Raw genomic sequence first — 21,433 nt, forward strand, 5'->3', positions numbered from 1 at the left:
AGAACCAACAGCTGTTATAAACAGCAGAAGAAGAAGAGGAAGAAAAGGAAAACAAGGAGGAGAAACAGCCTCTCTTATCTCTGCCCTGGACATTCCAAACGGTCGTTTTTCAAAACAGTGCTGCTCTCAGAACTAGTTAATCCCAGAGCCAGGCTCCGAGTCCTTGGCCTTCTCAACTGGATGCCTTTGTGACTGGTGAAAAGGCTGCTGGACCAACAGAGATGCATAAGGAAAGAACGGACTCTTGTTTTCCCCTCAGGGTCATATTGCATCAACACATTTGATGCCTTGCAATTGACAGCAAAGCTGGCCAGCGAGTCTAGAGGGGGAAACAATGCACCGCCCTATTCTGGGAAGTGGATTGGAATAGCCACCGACCTTCTCCATCCATGAAGATGCCCCCCCCCCATCTCAGGGGACTCTGGGAGCAAGTGGATTCGTTAGAAGGCTGAGCCTGGAAGATGCTCTTCTTCTCTTCCTGAGCAGCTGCGAGCGTGGGGCAGGACACCCTGGATTGTGTCCCATCGCTTACCCTCTGGAAAGCAGACTCTCTTTGCCCACCCACCCCTCAACCAGAAAGTTCAGCCAAGGCTTCTAGACTGAACGTTTTTACCCTAGATTTGTATTCTCATGTGCCTCTGCCTGACTCTGGAAGGGTGCTGGGAAGAGCAGGGGTGTCTCCTCCCAAGGCTTCACTGGCTGAACGAACTTAATTGTGAAGGGAAGCAGGATGTTGGCCAATCTCCTGAACACGTCTGAATTGACCGTACTTGGCATTTAATCCTGCTGTTGGTGCCTTAATCTGCCTAGCTCAAAAGAGCTGAGGGGCTTTGCTGCCTTGCATTCTCCAGAAAACCCCAAGCTTTTTAAGGAAGGAGCCCTTTTCTCCAAATCTCTGAGGGAGAAGCTCCAGAGTGGGCAGCCTACTCTCTGGAAAGACCAGCACAGGCACTTCCTTTCATGGCCGATAGTGAAGTAGGAAGTTGGGGGAGGAGCTGTGGGGAGGAAGCGGGTGGCAAGGGGCTGGGAGATCACGCTGAAGAAGTCTTACAAGGGAAGCAGCAAGATGGAAGAGTTCAGTTACACCCGGAAGGCTTAATGCAGCTTGCGCTGGAACCTCAAAGGACCATGTGGCACATTCACAGAACAGAAAGGGAGCTGAATGCCCACCTGGTGTGCCAGATGTGTTGCATTGGTTAGTATGCCTCTTCCTGCCTTGGGCCTTTCTTGGTGGGGGGGAGGGTGAGAAGTGGAGCAAGTTTGAATCCAAATCAAACCATGTTTATTCAAGGCTATGAGCTGTTGAGTTCAGTTCATTTTGTTTCAAATAGTGTTGGTGTTGGTCTGATTTTATCTTTTGAGTTCTGGATGGCCCAAACCACCATTTTGCCCTAGATGACTTCATATCTTTGAATGTTGTTGGGAGATCAGACTGTGTGCTCATGGAAGGTCTCTGAGACTGGAAGGCACCTTTTAAATTTACAATCCGTAGGTAACACCCTGGGAGGACAAACTAGATGGGTTTTACTGTTACAAGGTGAGCTGGCTGCCTTGAGCATTTTATCTTGGGTACCTGTAGAAGAAATTTGATACAGAAGGTAGGCAGAGCTGATTGGGAATTTGACTGCAATCTGGAAGTTTTTCCATCTCAGCCAGATTGACCAGGATGGAGGTCTCAGAGCTCCAGTTCAGCTTATGGGCCTGGCACAGGTGAGGTTCCATGGCAGTCAGTGGAAGAGCAGAGCTCTGTTGGGATTGCTCTTCCCAACACCTGAAGTTGGGCGTCTCGGCTGCTACTTCCTCCGTAAAATGGCCATTCTTCCTGAGACACAATGGTTTTGCTGCTGCTTGTCTGCTTTATTTGCACCAGATGGGTTGGGCAAATACATCCTGAGGCAGCTGACAGCAGTGTCTTCTATTGATTGTTCATGATTTTTGCACCCTTAGCAGAAATGAGGTGGTAGACAGTTTTTTTTAAAGGCATCTTGAGTTGAGGCGAGTCCTGAGTCAGAAATGGGGAGCCTCTGCTCCTCCAGGCCCTCCAGCATCTCTCATCATTGGTCCTCTTGTTCTGCAGCAACTGGCAAATCAGAGGTGCCTGGTTCCTTCTTCAATTAGTACTTCAAATAACGCATTGTTTGTTTCTTCAAATATTTAACTAAGAATGGAATAGATACACCAGTAATAAAGCAAAATAATTTTTTAGCCTGTTTGTGTCTCACCCCCCACCCCAAGTGTGTTAGATGGCCACAGGCATTACCCTCAGCTGGGAGGGCAATAATATCCGGTGCACCTGAAGAGCATTTGATTAGAGAGAAGTTGCTGTAGGGATAGACCGGGGTAGTCAACCTTTTTATACCTACCGCCCACTTTTGTATCTCTGTTAGTAGTAAAATTTTCTAACTGCCCACCGGTTCCGCAGTAATGTGCCGTGTATCGTCATCTGCGCATGCCTCTTATGCATCATGGATTGGGGTTGGGGGGGGCAGCTACCAGCTCTGCTTGTTTGTTACAGCTGGGTGGTGTGGGGGAAGATGCGTGAGCTATTCTGGGACGAGGCTCTTTTGTTTGCAGTCGCACTATAGCGCAATTTAGTTTCACTTAGTAACGTGAACTAAACTTACGCGTGGGCGATACAAATAGTATATTTTCAGAAATTTAAATTGTCACGGGGAATTTTATGAAAGCCTAATGAAAATGTTTTTAAATAATGCTATGAATTTTTTTTAAAAAAGTCAATTAAATTAAAAAAAAAGGGAAAGTGCTTCAGTATCGGACAAAACCCCTACCGCCCACCATGAAAGCTCGAACGCCCACTAGTGGGCAGTAGGGACCAGATTGACTACCACTGGGATAGACCTTGTTTTGTATATGGTAGGCGTGTCAAACTCACGTTGTCACGTCGTTGTCATGTGACGTATGGGGATTTCCCCCCCTTTGCTAAACTGGGTGCCAGCGCATGACGCATCTGGCCCACAAGCGTGAGTTTGACAGCCCTGGTATATGGGGTCACACAGGAGTTAGAGCTAATATATGACTAGCCAAGACAAAAACTTCATGGAGCGGGATTTGGGGGAGGAGATTGTTGTCAGCAAAGGTAAATGTTTCACAAATTACCTAATAATGTTATGGCCCCCACACCTAGCTTGCCACCTGGCAAAATGTGGCCTTTTGAGCATGGAATCTCTGGCTCTGCTGAGAACACTCAGCTATTTAATCCTCGATGGGTGGGCTACCAAACTTTGTCCTGTGTTTCGGTCCTATTAGTGCCGTTGGGATGGACTGTGTTTTAAAATTAGACAGAGCACCTCAGAATGGCCCCACCTTGAAAATAGTGGAATGGCAAGGAGTGAGGCATAGTAATTAAGGTGACACTAAAGGAAGTGCTTGGAGACTTCTTTACATATGGTAGAAATATTTTCATCATGGGAAATAATTCTGAGAAGAATTTTTTAACAAGCTATCAATGGGAATATTCAGCTGCAAGTGGTGGTTTGGGCAGAAGGTGTGGAAGCTCTGATGAATCCGTGGATGCTGGGAAATCGGAGCAAACAGTGCCTGAGAAAAAAAGCTATGCCAAGGTCTCATGGAAGGAAAGTCTTCGAGCACAGAACGTACACAATTTTCAGTTGATATTTGTTCCTGGAGGCCGAAGGCCAGGAGCCAGGCTGAGTGAGTGATTCCCCCCCAAAGTGTACCAAAGGTGGGGATGAAAAGAAATGTTTAAAATAATAAAGAACTAGAAAAGTACGTATGATGGGACTTGATGGAAAGGTGAATGGAAGCCGTGGATTTGGATCGCTGAGGGCTCCACAGAAGCTCTGCCTATACCTGCTGTTGTAAATGAAGTGTGGGGCTCAGAGCGTGTGCCTTTTACACCAGACGTCTAGTGCTGGATCTGAAGGATTCCCCTCAGAAGCAGAGTAGATTCTTTAAGCCAGATGTCTGCCCTTTCCTGGAATAGAGCATGAGTGACCATGAAGCTTAGGAGTGTCTGCGGTCTAAATGTTGATAGAGGAATAAAAAGTTTGTGTAGGGACGTTCATAATAAGGAATTTATTGGTACTTCATTGCAAACTCTCTGCATGGTTCATTTCCAGCAAGCAGGTTGTCATGGACCAATATGATTTTTATGTCCCGTTTCCATGTCGATTGTTTCTTATGCCAACCGTCTTCCTATCACTATACTATAGTGATGGGCTTCCACTATACTGTACTAGTTCAGAACTTTCCAAGCATTCTCTGATGTAGAGCGAGCGAGCTGAGCTTTGAACACGGGCGTTTTATCTCGTGTTACATTGATGCTGGCTCTGTGATTAGCAGAGGTTAGGCAGGATAAAGACACCCATATATATTTGCCTAATTGAATCTGAAGGTGTGATGTTTCATGGAATATATTGGAAAAGTGCTGCCTGCTCAGAGGACAATCATGGAAACCTGCTGGAAGTCTTTCATGCGTGATGCTGTCGGTTAATTTCCTTGTGGTTCTGGTGCTCACCGAATGAGGAAACAGGGAAGCTGACAGGAATTTGCCAAGCAAATTCCAAAGCAGCTGAATGTTTTGAGATTGTTTACTAAACTATGAGACCTGACAAAGGAGTAATCTCTTGAGTAGCTGCCAGCTGCAGTGGGTAGGACCTAAAAGCTGCCAGATGTCCAATGCAGGTGACTGCTTCCTCCTTGAGAAACAGACAGCAGAGGGAATATAAGGCAGCAAGCTCACTAAATGAAGGAATAGGAAATGGGAATCTGCCTGGACAAATGGGAAGAAGAGTCCCTAACAAATTTTCTTTACAAGTCAAGAGATTATTTATACATAGCAAACCTGAGAAACTTTTTTCTGCTGATGGAGGTCTTCCCTTTTTTGATCTTGGGGTTTACATGACAGCTTTTATATATCTCCCACCTTGAAATATACCGCAGTTTGGGGCATGCAGGTTACCTCCTTGATTTAAAGAAACATTAATGGATCAATTTGTTTATTTACTACTTTTATATTCATAGAAATATAAAATTTGCATCCTTCAGACAGGAACTCTTTGGAATAGCTCTGATCTGGTTTGTACCCTTTTGAAAGTTGCACTTGTTTATAATCCCATAGACCTCAATATTAGGAAAGTTGAATTCTCCCTCTGCACCCAGAGGATGCATTCCATGATACGGGAAACGCCTTCTGGTATATATTACAGGAGTCAACAGTCCCTGACTCTGCAAGTGACTTTTTGAAAAATGAAAAAAGGCTACGTGGCCTTGCCCTGCTGTCCTTTGATTCCGTCTTTCCTGATATGATGAAACAGAGAAGGCAGAGCCATCTAGTCAAAATAAATACATATTTTAAAAAAGATTAAAGTATCTCTGTGGAGAAAACAGCTCCAAACCCTTTATTGGTTGCAAAGAAACCTGCAGACCTGCAGCTCTCTGGGAAACGGGCTGGGGGCTGGTGGGGGTGGGGGAGGCTAAACTAAAGGCCTAAAAGAGGCTTTGTTTGCAACCTACAACAGGACAGCTTGTGGCTGTCTTTATTTTCTCAGATGACCAAAAAGCTTACTTGTTTGCATTTTTTCTCATTTTGCAGATGAACGGGACCGGGTCCAGAAAAAGACCTTCACAAAATGGGTGAATAAGCACCTAATGAAGGTAAGCCCCACACACCTTTGATTCTACTAGATCTGCTCTTCTTTTTCCTGTTCCTCAACCCGTTCTTTTTTATAACTGACACTGAAGAATATTGGCATTCTCGTGCTGGATGCTTTTCATAAATGTCGAGGAAAAGATTTAATACTGTGAGTTAATTCTTTAAAGTGTGCATGCTCCCAGCTCTTATAACAGCAGAAAAAAATAGTCTTTGAGATCTCTGAAGCAAAACAAGGTTGGGTGAATGAAGATTGATCAACATGCTTAGTAATCAGATGGCCGGTTTTCAGTTCTTGCATAGCAGATTTCCGTCCTCCAATGAGAATTGCTCTGGATGTGTGTTTCTCAACCTTGGCAGCTTTCAATTCCCAGAAATCTCTTTGCATCTTCCCTGCAAAGCTGGCTGGGAAATTCTGGAAGTCGAAGTTCACCCCTCTGAAAAGCTGCCATGGTTGAGAAAATTTGCTTTCCCCACTTTCTTGCTCCCTGCAGTCCTCAGCACAGCGTTGTCTCTCTGCTCTGTCCCCACAGGTGCGCAAGCACATCAATGACCTCTATGAGGACCTGCGAGATGGTCACAACCTCATCTCCCTGCTGGAGGTCCTTTCAGGCGTCAAGTTGGTGAGTTTCCAAGATGCCACAAGGGAAACGGCTTTCTCAGGGCCAGGTTAAGACTCAGATGTGCCCCCAACAGAAACAAATCCCTCACACCAGGAGATTGAAACAAATGCAATTTCTGACAACTCCTTCAAACCCATCCTTCAAACTTTAGCGCCAAATAAAATGTTTTTAAATTACGTTGATTAAAATCGAAGATGTCAGATAAGAACAATTATTTAAAAAAACCAAATTGAGTATAGCAGTGAAAAAGCAATGTTTCCCAACCTTGGCCATTTCTAGGCATCTGGACTTCAACTGACAGAATTCTTGTCAATCACATCTCAGCCTTTGGGCTAACTTCAAGTGCAGTATCTTATGAATGGCCATGCTGGCAGTGGAATTCTGGGAGTTGAAGTCCACATACCTAGAAATGGCCAACAAGGGGAAACACTGTATTAAAGACATGATGGTGGGGGGGGAAATCTGGAATGCCATCCTTCCCTTGGTGTCCTAAAGCATGTCCTTATGATTTTTAATGGTTGATCGTCGGTTGAGTTGCCATGTCTCTGCTCATCCTTAGTTTCTAACCATTAAATTATTGCTAAGGGGTTTTAATTTGAAAGAGTCCTTCATTTAGAAGGGGGGTTTGAGGCCCTTGAGTCTCACCCCTGCTGTACACAGAAATCCAGATAAAAGCATCCCAGGCTGAGGGTTGCCCTGAGCGTGTTCCTCAGAGAAGGACACCTACTCCGACTCTGACTTCCATTGTGTTAACTTCCAACACAATAACACAATAACATTGTGTTATTAAGGTTTTGTCTACCCTCACTTGGAATCTGCAGCCTTGAATCCACATTATTCCTTGTCCTGCAACTTAACGAAAGGGAATGGATATGCGGTGATCTTTCACATGTTTGGAACATGCCATCCTATTCCAACTCCCTCTTCTCAGGGGTAAACATTTCCAATCTCTCCTCAAAAGGTTTTGTTTTTAGTTCCCTGGTATTCTTGTTGCCCTCTCTTCTGCTTTGTCTGAATGTGTGAAGCCAGAACTGGACACAGAAAAGTCTGACCAAAGCAGAATAGAATGGAACAATGACTTTCCTTCCTTTCCTTCCTATGATGTCATAGCATTTATTTTGATCTGTGTGCTTCTTTGAAAAGATAACACTTCCGCTTTCGGGTGACATGCATAGGGGATGGGGTCACACAAGATTTAGAGCTGGGGTTGATTTCAGATCCCTCCAGAAGACTTCCCCATAGGTATTTTGGCTTCCTGTTTAAAGGGCTTAAACCACGGGTGGGATTCAGCTGGTTCGGACCAGTTCAGGCGAACTGGATGCTAATTTTACATCTGGTTCTCCGAACTGGGAGTTGCAAGGACTGCTGGCCCTATACACCCCACCCCGCCTCTCCCAGGAGTCTCCACATGGCCCATTTTGGATACGAGGTAAGTGTAGGGCCAATGTGGAGGCTCTGGGAGGGTGAAAAACAGGCCTCCTGGAAGTTCTGGAAGTCTGGAAATGGGTCTGTTTTTGGCCTCTGGAGGTCCTCTGGAGCCTGGGGGAAGGCTGTTTTCACCCTCCTGGAGGCTCAAGAAAAGCCTCTGGAGCCTGGGGAGGATGAAAAACGGGCCTACTGGAAGTCTGAAAACAGCCCTGTTTCCAGCCTCTGGAGCATGACTGGAGCACCTCCGGAGTGCCTCCAAAGCGCCTCCAGAGCTCAGAAGACACCATTTTTGCCCTCCCGGAAGCTCAAGGAAGGCTCCGGAGCTTGGGAAGGGCAAAAACGCCCTCCCCACTGTGGTGCAGTAGGCCACGCCCCCATGGCCACACCCACCCAGCAACCAGGCAGAGAACTGGTTGCTAAAATTTTTCAATCCCACCCCTGGTTTAAACAAAAGTGGGACTGTATGACTTTTACTTCTAATACTATATATAGAGTCCTTGTCCCCCTTACTCCCAGTCTGATTCTGTTCGGTGTTGGAGCGTTATTCTCCCTGTCGGGCAATTTCTGCTTAGTTCTAGGTTGGTAAGGAGAAATTTCCTGATGGTGAGAACAATCAACCAATGGAACAGCTTGCCTCCAGAAGTTGTGGGAGCTTCATCACCGCAGGCTTTTAAGAAGGGATTGGACATCTATTTATCTGAATTGGTATAGGGTCTCTTGCTTGAGCAGGGGGTTGGACTAGAAGCAGGGGTGAGATTCAAAAATTTTAGCAACCGATTTTCTGCCCAGTTATTGGGTGGGCATGGCCATGGTGGGTGTGGCCAACTCAGCCTCCTGCCCCACGGGGTGGGGTGGGGACAGACATTTTTGCCCTTCCCATGCTCTGGGGGCTTTCTTTGAGCCTCCTGGAGGGCAAAAACTGCATCCCCTGTGCTCTGGAGGGCCTCTAGAGGCTGGAAACATCTGGGAGGCCCATTTTTCACCCTCCCCAGGTTCTGGTGGGTTCCCCTGAGCTCTGGGAGTGCAAAAACGGCTTCCCCCGGGCTCCAGAGGACCTCTGGAGGCCAGAAACAAATGTCAATTTCTGGACTTCCAGAACTTCTGGGAGACCCGTTTTTCACCCTCCCAGAGCCTCTGCATGGGCCCTGCACTTACTTGGCATCCAAACTGGGCTGCATGGAGATTCCTGGGAGGGGCAGGGTGGGTGGGGCCAGCCAGTCCATGTAACTACCAGTTTGGCGAACCAGATGTGAAATTAGCATCCGTTTCGCCTGAACCGGTCCGAACTGACTGAATCCCACCCCTGACTAGAAGACCTCCAAGATCCCTTCCAACTCGTAATGATGATGATAGTTTCAACAGGGCCTTAATTGTCCCACCCGGTGTGCTCTGAGAAGTCTCCTAGGATGGCACAGAGAGTTGTCTCTTTGCTTGAGTTTGGAAGTTGCCTTGCAGCAAGTCTCTCCAGTTCTGATCAAGTTTCTTCCTCAGAAGTTGGGCTGCGAGTCTCTTGCTCTTTTCTCTTTGCAGAGGGCTCATTGGCACTCTTCTAGCAGGTCCTTCTTGTCCAGGCCTCACTACTGGGCATCTTGTCTCACTACCGGGCATCTTGTCATAAGGACAGTAGCTAAGAAAGTAATTATGGATGTCAGTCAGTGAGAGTTCTCAGTTCTCTGAATTGCGCTTCTTGAACTGGGGAAACAGAAGGACAAAATAATGTTTATGTGGACCTTTTATAGATAGCCTTTTGTGGAATCAGCCCTCATATTCAGAGTTATTTCTCTGCTAGACAAAACGGGGCATTGCGTGGAAGGGGAATTACAGCTTGGTGGTGGTTCCTGTAGTGGGGAACAGAACCTGAGCAAGCGACAGTGTGAGAAGATCAGGAAAAGAGAAGAAGTTCTCTTCTACTGGATAGATTCATTGTTAATATTGATCGTTCTATTTGCCTGGCATATGGAGAGGAGCCCCTCCCTCCAAAAAACAAAGCTGCAGAATGGGTGTGAGACAGAATCTCCAACATGCCTGCAGCAACCGATCGGCTCAGTAGGAGATCAAATGAAAAGTTGGGAAATTGTTTGCTGCAGCTCAACTTTAATTCTATTAAATTTTACAAAACATACATATTAAAACTAAAATTAATCGTCAAGAAGTTCTTCTATTTTTAGTGACTCCCAAGCAAAATTCTTTGCCTCTCAATCCTTTCCTCTTTTTTTTTTCTTTCTTTCCCTTGGACACAAAGCACCTTCGCTGCCATCCAAAAGGTTTGGTCCTAAACTGTTTCCGCGGCAGCAGTTGGCCTGAGCCCTGTAACTTTTGGATCTCACCCAACATTTTTCCCTATCAGATGGCTCACTTCTGGAAGCTCTGAATGTTTGGTGAACATGGGCTGTGGAAGATCTGGAGGGAGGGCAGGCAAAGAACATGTTTGTGCACTGCTCTTCCTGTGTATCTGTTGAGTGTGCCATTTTTCTTTCTTTGGTGTGTATCCCATGTACTTCCATTTAGTACTGTATTGTCCATCCTATTTATTAGCCCAAGGAAACCTCAGGGCAGAAGACTGTTTGCTTGGTGAAAGTCCCACCCTGGAGTCGCTTGGGCAGTGAAGAGTGTGAGGAGGAGGAGGAGGATACAGTAGGTCAATGCCCACCATGGAGCAGCAATAGCAACTGGTACTGGACACATTCCGATAATCCAGAAACGCCTCAGATTTCAAGCAGGATTTCCAGCATCTTCTAAGAAATGGAAATGACCAAATTACAGATGGCACATGAGCCTGTGAGGCAGCATTTCCCAGGGCCTTCTGGTTCAATTTGTGGGATGAAGACAGGTGGTTTTCTTTCCAGAATTCTACTCTGGAGCTGCCTTTGTAGCTCTGTGTGTGGAGAGATCACCTGCCCAGGAGAGAACCAGATGGAGCTGAATGTCTCCAAATGCTGCAAGCCAAAGGAAAGGAAGGATCCAGTGGAAGCGGGGGGGGGGGGGGAAGGGGGAGACCAAAGGGAAGGAGTAGCCACCCTCATTTCATACCCCGAGAACCCCACTCAGGTGCCCACATGTTGTGCCATCCTGGAGTCTTCCTGGCCCATCACTCTGAGACATCCAACAAGGCAAGGGAGAAGGACTTCTTTTCTTTGCTTCCCTTTTACAAGGTCACCCTTTGCCCTAAAACCTTGGCAGCTGGAATCAGTGTTGATGTTGCCATGGAAAGAGTGGGTGTGCTGCTTTTCCTTCAAAGGGTCTACAGACTTCCTTTTCCCCTTCCTTTTCCCCTTCCTTTTCCCCAGAGGCTGGAATAGGATTTCATTTAGGACTTGAAGGCTGTGAGGAATTCACTGGATTATCTGGGTGTGTTTCTGGTGTCGGTAGCTGGGGATGTGTGAAGAATACTAACTCACGTAGTGTGAGCACACAATGGTTTGCCTTTTTTGCAGGTCTTGCGCACTTCCACAACCTTCTTTTGTTCCCAGATTTGTAACCGCAGGCCAGCCTTCTTCCTTCCTCAGACTTCCAGATGTGCTGGGAATGGGGCTTCCCAAACTGCTAGCCGTGTTTTTGGGAAGTGAATGCCACTAGGAAGCCACCAGTCACAAAGGGGAAATTGGCAGAACGTTTTCCTCTGTGTGGAGAAACAGACTGGGATCCTTCCCAGAAGAGTCTCCTGCTAGAGAACCAATGCTTAGTTCTGCTCGCTTGCCTTTTAAACCAGATTATTCCCTTGATGTGCTCTGCAAAGAAAGCAGCTGGATCTCTGCTTGGCCACAGAGGAATGTTGCGCAGAGCCATCATGGAGGAGATTTATGCCCTACCTATATGGGGATGCGAGAGAGATTTGGGCAAAGTGCCCTTCAGGAGTTGTCTCCTCCTTCCCAGATGAGCCCTTTTTAATATTTTTTTTTTAGTATTATTTGTACAGGATCTCAAGATGGCATAGATTATGGTCCCTCCCATTCCCCCCCCCCCCGGTTGGGCTGAGTGAGGACTCGATCCCTGGCCTTGGGAACAGGAGGGGAGGAATCCTTCAAGGGGACTTTGTGACTCCTGAAAAGGAGAGAAGTGTGAGAAACTCAAAAGAAGGGTAAGGCTGGGCAGAAAGGGAGCTTCACAGGATTTCAAGCTCCTGCCATTCCACTGAGCTCTTTACTGTAAAGAGCACCCGGTGCCTGTTTCTTCACCTCATTTTGCACCCAAAAAAATCAGGGTGGGTTTATTTTGAGTTTCTTTCTGATGCTTCTCTTTTCTCAGGAAATTTTGACATCATAAATTAGCATGGCTTTCCTCCCCTGGAATGCGAGAGCTTCCCTGGAGGCTCCTTCCTCCTTTCCTCAAGGCCAGTTCCTCATCCCTTCTTAGGCTGAGGCCGGACTTGAACATGGGCGTGTCTGCTCTGGGTCCAGCATCTTCACTAGCCCCCCCCCGCCCCCCCCGCCCCGGCCAGGGTTTCACCCTGAGACCCCCAGAGGCCTTGTTAAAAACAACCATTGATGGCTGCCTGCCTTTGCTGCTGCTTCTCACTTGTGCTTGAAAGCCATCAGGTTGCAGTGCAGCTCAGGAGGTGGGTGGCCCCTCGGGCAGGGCAGACCAAGGCAAGAAGAGGGCAGGCTCTTGGCTGTAGGGTGCAACAGAGTTGTTACTTACTGCAGCATGCTTTTCATGTTATTGCTGAACCACTCTGTGACCTTGCAGGGCCTGGGTCTGCCAGGGCAGGGTCTTTGCTCTGGTCAAAGTTGGGCTAGTTGCCTGGCTCCTCTTCTCCTCCTCCTCCGTTCAGTCGATCCAGGGGAATAGTTCATGCAGCCACCCACATTTCTCACCACCTGTTTTGCTTTTTTGCTCCTCTGGACTTTTTCTAAAAGCACCCCAACCCCCAATTTTCTGGTCCTCTAGATGTTTTTCTTTTGGCCATGCTGCAGTTCAAAGTACTTGGAGGGCTGCAGTTGAGAAAGGTGCTCTTAAAGCATCCAAGCTGTGCCTTTACCTCTCCCCTTAAATTGTTGCTTGATTACAGCCACAGTAACTCCATACTGGTTTCCTAGTGGGGGGCCATATGACATGAATCTGTGCATGAAGCCCCCCCACACACACACACACGATCCAAAATGACATTTTGGGTGAGAGCCCCTAACATTGCCTAAAGTTGGCAGTTGACTCCACCAGATTTTTACTGTCTTTCCCCAAAAATAAGACCCTTTCTTATATTGTTTTGAACCTTGAAATAAGCGCTTGGCCTTATTGCCATGCGCTCCAAAGCCCAATTGGTCTTATTATCACGGGATGTCTTATTTTGGGGGAAACAGGCAACCCGTGAACAAGAAAACAGCATTCATCTTGCTCAGCCCCCAGCCCAATACAGGGTGGTTGCCTTGAGCACAGACCCAAAGGTGAGCAATATGATGAGGAATCTCAGTTGGATGGTCCGTCCATTCAGTGGATGTCTATGGAGATTCTCAGTCATCCAGGTCATGGTTGTCCCAAAGGTGCTTTTTCAAGAGACAACTGGACTTTCTGGTTTTTCTTTGAAGATGTTTCGCTTCTCAACTTCTTGGATGAGAAGCGAAACATCTTCAAAGAAAAACCAGAAAGTCCAGTTGCCTCTTGAAAAAGCACCTTTGGGACATTCAGTGGATGGGTGGACTTTCCTGTTCCTCATCTTGATAAACGACATTTGAATCTCTTTAAGGAGGAAGGACCTTCCATTCTCTACTTTTTTTCATTTTTCCTTGACTTTATGCCAGCTGAAAGGGAAGGAACAGGGCCTTGTCAGCTCCCTTAGTCTTTATGTCATGTGGGGTTGCTCTCTCTCTGTGGGGTGTCACCAACTGCTGGGAACAAGGCAAGAATTTGGCCTACCAGTCCCTGCGGGTGAATCCCACCACTGTTCTATAATAGAAGATCTTTGGATAAACATGCTTAAATTAGTTTCCCTTTCCCCAATGCTTGTCAGATAGGTTGGATTACCCCATAATTTCCCATTGGCCCATCTGGTGAGCTTCAGATTGGAGAAGGCTATTGGAGCTCAAAGTTCTCCTCTTTGGTTGGTCTGGGCAGTTTGTAAACAAAAAGGGGTGGGCTTATTTAGCAATTTCCTTTCATCTTCCTCCCTCAGACTGATGAATTGCAAGCAGATAAGCTGATTCAGGCCCAGACTTTCCAGAAAGGGCTCTCACATGTACAGAACTGTCAGTCACTGAGCTTTTAAGAAGTGTGGACTTCAGTTCCCATATTGGCTGGGGAAGTCTGAGACTTGAAGTCTACAAATGCTGGCTGGGGCGTTCTGGGAGCTGAAGTCCACACACCTTAAAGCTGCTGCAATTGAAGAATCTTGATTGACCGGATCAGAACCTTGCTTGGCTTCTGTGGTTGTTGCTCCGAGCCTTCGGGTCACGTGACATGGCCCAGCTGAGCCCTGCAAGGGTGGATTCCCCACACCCCGCAGGGTGGTCCCGGCTGCTCTTGAGACGGCAGAAGGCGTTTGCCTTCATCTGAGAAGGGCTGAGTTCCGTTGTCTCTTTTCCAGCCTCGAGAAAAGGGGAGGATGCGCTTCCATCGCCTGCAGAATGTGCAGATCGCGCTTGACTTCCTCAAACAGCGACAGGTAAGTGCATCTCCCTGTGGCCCCTCCTGGGGGAGGGGACTTTGGTGCCTCCACCCATTCTTCCATCTTTTCTCTGTTAGTGTCCTGCAAAAGACGGGATTCCCTTGGTTTGTTGCACTTAAGTTGAGGGAGGGGAGAAGTTAACTGAGCTTGCCTTTTGCCATGGAGCAATCTTACATGTTTGGTTGAGCTTGGAAATTAGGGGCTCACTTCTTCCCCTTTTTGTCTCCCCAACAGTGCTGTGAGTGAGGCCAGACTGAGAGAGAGTGGCCACCTGAAGGGAAGGGATGATTCAGACCAGTCTCACTTCTAATTTGTCCACCACCACACTGGCTGCCCACTACATCCACACCTCCTTGACCTAGGGACCCAGAGAAGATAGGCACACTTCTGGATATTGTCAGTCTTCAAAACAAAACCAGAGCGGGGCTGTTAGGCAGAGAAGGATGTGTCTATTGAGGAGGGGAACATATAAATGCACTCAGAGACAGAAATGTTGATTGCAAAAATGGAGTAATTTGGAAAACAACACAAATATGGAACATTTGAGAATCCAGTTTCAGCCGTTACATTAAAAAAAGTTATTAGAAAGTGCATGAACAAGAACAAATTGAGGGAAGCGGAGAGGAGGCTTCTGCTCTTTGCCCCAGAGGCATTTCGACCAGAGCTCTTTGCAGAAGCCACGGCAGTGAGGGAGCAGCCAGGACACAGCAGGCGGCCAGCCGGTTCAAGTACAGGGCCCCGTGCAGCGAGGCCCCGGGCTGGAGAGTCCTGTGTGCAAGGGGTTTGCTGGGAAAATCCCAATTCAAGTCTGGAGTAGCGACACCTTTTCCTCCTTGTCCTGTCCCGACAGGCTCACTTGGGAATGGAGATGATGACAAGGGTGAGCTTCATTCCCCACGGCCTCTGGGGGCTGCTGGCTCCTAAGAGTGCCAACAGCTTAATGGTGGCCCCTCGCCCTGTGTTTAAAAATACACCAGAGTCTTGCTGGAGGCACAGGGTTCATCCTTCCACTCCTCTGCCGTGTGATTGCAAAGAGCAGGAGAAATGCTCGCCTGTCAGGACGGATTGTAGACAAGATTGTCATTAATACCCTTCTTAATTCCAGGGCGAGAATGAGAGCGCCCAGAGCACCTTTCAGAAACCGTGATTAAGTCTTAGCACACCCAGGATCTGTCGTGTTCCCCAAGCTGAAACCCCCAGGCCTGCTGGATCTGACCCTCCCAATTTCGCAGCCCCAGATGGGGAATCGGCCTGGGAAATGCTCCAGGCAGCCAGCTGGATTTGTGGTTTGGTTAAGGCGACTCTCCTCTGATTACCTTCCCAACCTCCCCATCTGGAGAGTTGCCTACTAAAGAAATAATCCCTGGGGTCTTCGTGGGCTGCAACGAAATATTTCCAGTGACACAGCAAGGTTGGCAAGACTGGAGAGGTTTGCCCCGCTTTGAGAAGTGGGAGTTTGCAAGCCTTTATTTATTCATCCAGCCGCCCATCTCAAACCAGTGACTCTGGGCAGTCAACAATCGTACAAGCTTATACTTTGAAGAGTATGAATAAATGTGTTTTTGTACAAGTCGCAACGCACACATTTCGCCCCTCTCTCATTTTTGCCCAAAATAACAAAACAATCACGTAGCAGTGCTCTGAGACACAAAATGGGAGTGGAATTCTAGTATTTGAGGGGCTGCCACAAAGAAGAGGGGGTCAAATCAAGTGGTGGGATTCAGCCGGTTCTGCCCGGATCGTGCAAACTGGTAGCAGTGACTGTGGGAAGCTCCTCCCACCCGCCCAGATGTAATGCGTGATTACTGCGCATGTGCAGAAAGCCGTGTGCATGCACGGAGGCACGGGCGCTCACATTTCGAATCGGTAGGAAAGTAAGTGAATCCCATCTCTGGGTCAAATTACTCTCCAAAGCACCAGAGGGCAGACAAGAAACAATGGTTGGAAACTGATCAAAGAAAAAAACAACCTGGAATTAAGGAGAAACTTCCTAACAGTGAGGAGAATTAACCAGTGAGGGCAATTGACCAGTGGAACAGCTCGCCTTCAGAAATTTTGGGTGCTCCATCACTGGAGGTTTTTAAGAAGAGACTAGACCAGGGGTGTGAAACTCAAACTCCTGTGGGTCGGATGCAGCCCATGGGGTACTTTGATCTGGCCCACGGGGCTTCCCTGGAAACAGCAAAGGACCAGCCCACGGGTGATGCCCTCCCACGCTCCGTTTTTGGCCGCAATGGCCTCCTGCAGCCCTCTGCCAATGAAAATGGAGCTCGGGGGAGGCTGCGTGTGGCCTCCCCAAGCTCTGTTTCCACTGGCAGAGGGCTAGCAAAACAAACTAAAAGCAAAACAAAATAAAAAGGAGAAATTTGCATTTGAGCAAGAAGAGGAGAAAGGGAAAGAGGAAAGACAAAGAAAAAGGAGGAAAGATGGGAAGAGAGCAAGGAAGGAAAAAGGAAAGAAGGGAAGGAAGGAAGGAAAAAGGAAGGAAGGAAGGAAGGAAGGAAGGAAGGAAGGAAGGAAGGAAGGAAGGAAGGAAGGAAGGAGGGAGACAATGGATCCCCCGGCCCCACCTGGACCACCACAGTTGCCCCCAACATGAGTGACATGAGGGACATCGACACCCCTCCACCCCCACCCCCAAGGTCAAATACAACCCTGATGTGTCCCTCAATGTAATGGGGTTTGATACCCCTGGACTAGAGAGTAAAATATCTGAAATAGTATACTGGTAGGTTCTCCTGCTTGAGCAGGGGGCTGGACTAAAAGACCTCCCAGATCCCTTCCAGCTCTATTCTATTTATAATTCCATCAAAGTTGAAGTTCTCTTCCTTCTCTCTCCCAGCTGTTTAATGTAAGAAGCTAGCAAGCGTCTCTTTCAGTCAAGGAGGATGGTGTTTATCTGCCTCTTGTGTGATGAGAGACAAGAGATCGTGTGAGAAACGGCTCTTACAAGTGTCTTCTAAGCCACTAAAGACTGTGATCCTGAGGAGGAATGCAGGCTTGACTGCTGAGCAGGGAGCCCTCCTTAAGCAAGCCGCCATTGTCTGAGAAAGCTGTCAGTATAGCGAGTCTACGCTAAAGCCAGCCCTGACTGAGAGAGTCTGAGGAGATAACAACTTTGGCAGGCAGTGGGTATCCGGGCCAGGTTCAGAAAATGCCACCGATATCCATCTGCTTACATATGCATACATACATGCACACAAATGCAAATATACCAAAAAAACAAACAAACCAAAAATACCTACAGAAGTAAGCATAAAACAGGTTTATTCATTTATTTATTTGATATTATTAACCACCCAACTCCAGCGGACTCTTGGCGGCATAAAATACTGTTCATAAATTCATAAAAGCAAATAAAATATCAAACCAAGTAAACAGCCCAGACCAATGCAGTCTTATAAACAACAATATCAAACAAAAGAGGGGTCCTAGACAAACAAAAATACATCACTCCCAGGCCTGGGGCCACAACCAGGTCTTAAGAGTTTTCCAGACCCCAGAAGATATCTCCCCGCCCCCTCTGCAGATGTTCTGGTACAGTCTGTGGGCAGTGACAGAGAAGGCACCCTTCCTGGATCCTGTAAAATGACCATGTTTAATGGAGGGGACCTGGAGGGCACCGGCCAGTACCAGGCAGGCAGAACCTGTTGGAGAAGGGCTTTCTCTCAGATATCCAGGCTCTTTGCTTTTATAAGTTTTATTAGACTAGAATGAGCTGGAAGGGACCTTGGAGGTCTTCTAGTCCAGCCCCCTGCTCAAGCAGGAGAACCTATATACCATTCCAGATAAATGACTGTCTAGACTCGTCTTAAAAACCTCCAGTGATGGAACACTCACGATTTTTGGGTGCAAACTGTTCCACTGGTTAATTGTCCTCACTGTTAGGAAGTTCCTCCTTAATTCCAGGTTGCTTCTGTCCTTGATTAGTTTCCAACCATTGTTTCTTGTCCTTCCCTCTGGTGCTTTGGAGAATAATTTGATCCCCCCCTTCTTTGTGGCAGCCCCTCAAATACTGGAATATTACTTTCATGACACCCCTAATTCTTCTTTTCTTTAGACTAGCCAAACCCAAAACCTACAGCCATTCTTCATATGGTTTAGTCTGCAGGCCTTTAATCATCTTAGTTGTTCTTCTCTGAACTTTTTCTAAAGCCTCAGTATCTTTTTTTGTAGTCTGGTGACCAAGATTGGTTGCAGTATTCCAGGTGTGGTCTTACTAGGGTTTTTTAAAGCGGCACTAATACTTTACGTGATCTTGATTCTATGCCTCTGTTTATACAACCAAGATTAGCTTTTTTGGCTGCTTCCTCACACTGCTGGCTCATGTTTAAGTCATCGTCCACTAGGACTCCAAGGTCCCTCTCACAGTTACTGTTTTTGAGCCAGGTCTCGCCTAATCTGTACTAATAACTTTAGTTTTTCCAGCCTAAGTATAAAATCTTACTTTTCTGCACATTAAAATTCATTTTATTGAATAGGGCCCATTGTTCAAGTTTGTCAAGATCTTTTTGGATCCTGAGCTTGTCTTCTGGGGTGTTGGCTATTCCTCGCCGCTTAGTATCATCCGCAAATTTGAGGAATTCACCTTCTATTCCCTTCTATTCCCTCATCTAAGTCATTTATGAGGCGATATCCAGCAGCTTGAATCGCATTCCGAAGCCAACTACATAGCAGTGGTGGCACATGGACATGCTGAAAGGGGCCCATTGCTGCTTCCACATCTGCATTTGGGGCCAGCTGTAGCTTCTGGCTGGTCTTCAAGGGCAGCCCTGTGTGGGGGCCTGACAATTATTTCTGTGTCCATTAGAATGTCTTGAGATATTTTGAAGGCAAACTGATGGAGCAGGTTTTAAAATAGTCTGACAACAAGCAGCTGTATTTGCTGACAAGGTGAATATGGGTGAAAAAACAACACACTTCCAAACTGCTACCAATGTTGTAAGCAGATTTAGGAAAAATCGATAATTTTTCACGATCAGAAAGCTCAGAATTCAGAAGGACCCATGATAAAATATCCCGGCTGATTTGGGTTGATGAAATGGTGTTTATTAATGATGAAGCTTAAGTTGGCCTTGGTCTTGATTTCTGACTCTAATTTTAAGAGGTGCAGAACAAGCCCCGGATCTGGCTTTCGATAAGGACCTTCCGCTTTGTTTAGAACCTTTCTTTAGATGAGTGCAATTGACTCGTCCCTGCTGGAGCGCTCCCTTTGACTCTGCCTCATCTTCCTCTTTGATCCCATTTCCAGGTGAAACTGGTGAACATTCGTAACGATGACATCACTGATGGGAACCCGAAACTGACCCTGGGTCTGATCTGGACGATTATCCTTCATTTTCAGGTAAGGGCCTGACTTTACTCTGGAGTTGGGTGGGAAGGAGGAGGAGGAGGAGGCCACCTGAGGTGGTGAAAGGCTAATTAATCGTCTTTCAGGTCAGGGAAACTAAGCAGCTTCCCCATTGGTGGTTTTTGTGATTCACTCATTACATCTGCTTCTGTTGGAGCTCCTGGATCATCCCTGAGGTTGTCAGGAAGGGGCCTTTCCTTTAGGAGAAGTTGCCTGGCTGTGTCTGGTGGGTGAACAACGGGCATGCTGTGTTTTGGGGAAGGGGTGGCTGCATTGCAGAGCAATTACCCTCTTATTACCCTTAAAGCCCTGGGACATTGTATGGCACCTTATTCTTTATGTATGTACATAGTTCATGTGTTAGAACTTCCCAATTCTAAAACGATTCTGAACGGCTTATAATATGAAAGAAAAATGCTCACAACAGAATATAAATAAGAGAGATCACATCATCCCAACCCCTTGTCTAACCATGGGGGCTGGGAAAAGAGTTTTTGCCCCCAAGGCCTTCAGGGTAGGAGCCACATGGATCTCTACAGGGGACATGGACAGTATACTAATATTGTAAGAATGGTTGCCTTTAGGACCATTCTTAACCTTTGTGTTTTGGCTTCCTTTGATACGGAGATAGTTTTGTTGTAAGAGGCCTATAATGCTTCCATTGGGCAAAAAACCCATGGAACTGAAGAAGATCACTGTTGTTCCCATTTCACAGCTGGTACTTTGGACTTAAGCCATGAGGAGGTGTGATTTGTCAAGGCCATTGCCAAATTATTGCAGTAAAGATGTGGACTATTGGATTATTTTTTCAATAATTATATGGATTATTTATTAAATAATTCATGTGCCGCGCATCTTGTCCACAGAAGAGAATAGGGAGCGGAGTGGAGTGCAATGGAATGCTTTATTTGTCTCCAGTGCCGTAGCTCTCAGTCTACGTAGAAAGCAATGGGGTAATAATAATCATAATAACGATACCAATAACAGGTGATTCCTGACTATATGCCTTGCTAATTCACAGAGTCACTTGGTTGAGTTGGGTGGCTGTAGAAATTGAATAAACCTCTGCTCTCCTTACTTCATCTAAGTCATATCTTGTACACTGACATGTGGGTATTTTTTCAATATTTGGTTCTAAGGAATGGCTTTATCTTGCAGTGTCATCTATCTGAATAGTGGTGGGTGGGCAGTTGAGTTACTCTCTTGAGAGGCATGTCAGAAGTTCTTGAGTAATCTTCCATGTAATAGAGCTGCAGGAGAGAACATTTGTTGCTGGAATACAAGGTATCTGACCTGTGTTGAGGGAGGGGGGAGGTCAGCAACCAGCATGCAACCCCCCCAAGAGTAGACTTGGCAGCTCTGTGTTTCTCTGAGCTGGAGCCAATAGCTCTTTGTCTGTTTCCCTTGAACTGAAGAATGGAAGACTGCCTTTCACCGCATCTGCACTGACAGTTGAGGTTTGAGTGACAGCCTTGAAGTAGGGAATTCTTTTCTGGAAACAGCCGTGTTGAGCTGCACCGACGGGCAGCAATGTCTGCACTGCATAAGGCCTCTGTGAGCCACTCCTTCCACTTCCCTGGCCCATCTCTACCCACCACGGAAACCTGAATCAGTCATGTGTAGCAGGAAGGAGGGAAAAGTGACACAACGGAGTAAACCAAAGGATGTCATCTTCACTGAAAGAATATGCAAGAAGGCTCGTAGAGGGACCTTTGAGTCCATGTTGACTCCTGGCAAATTCCTGGACTAGCAGTTTTCTTGGCAAGGTTTTTCAGAAGTTGGTTTGCCGTGGCCTCCTTCCT

At 46.9% G+C, this 21,433-nt stretch overlaps 1 protein-coding gene across 1 annotated transcript in view; it reads left to right on the forward strand.

Moving 5' to 3' along the window:
- The first annotated feature begins 922 nt into the window (after positions 1–922).
- MACF1 (microtubule actin crosslinking factor 1) overlaps positions 923–21,433 on the forward strand; it is a 248,817-nt gene continuing 228,306 nt past the window's right edge. Inside the window, exons 1-5 of the mRNA XM_058195880.1 lie at positions 923–1,195; positions 5,576–5,637; positions 6,166–6,255; positions 14,201–14,278; positions 19,533–19,625. Of these exons, the coding sequence (XP_058051863.1) occupies positions 961–1,195; positions 5,576–5,637; positions 6,166–6,255; positions 14,201–14,278; positions 19,533–19,625 (558 nt within the window). The 5' untranslated portion in view covers positions 923–960. The remainder of the gene's footprint in view (positions 1,196–5,575; positions 5,638–6,165; positions 6,256–14,200; positions 14,279–19,532; positions 19,626–21,433) is intronic.

The sequence above is a fragment of the Ahaetulla prasina genome, chromosome 10 (genome assembly GCF_028640845.1).
Source record: "Ahaetulla prasina isolate Xishuangbanna chromosome 10, ASM2864084v1, whole genome shotgun sequence".
In the NCBI taxonomy this organism is placed as follows: Eukaryota; Metazoa; Chordata; class Lepidosauria; order Squamata; family Colubridae; genus Ahaetulla; species Ahaetulla prasina.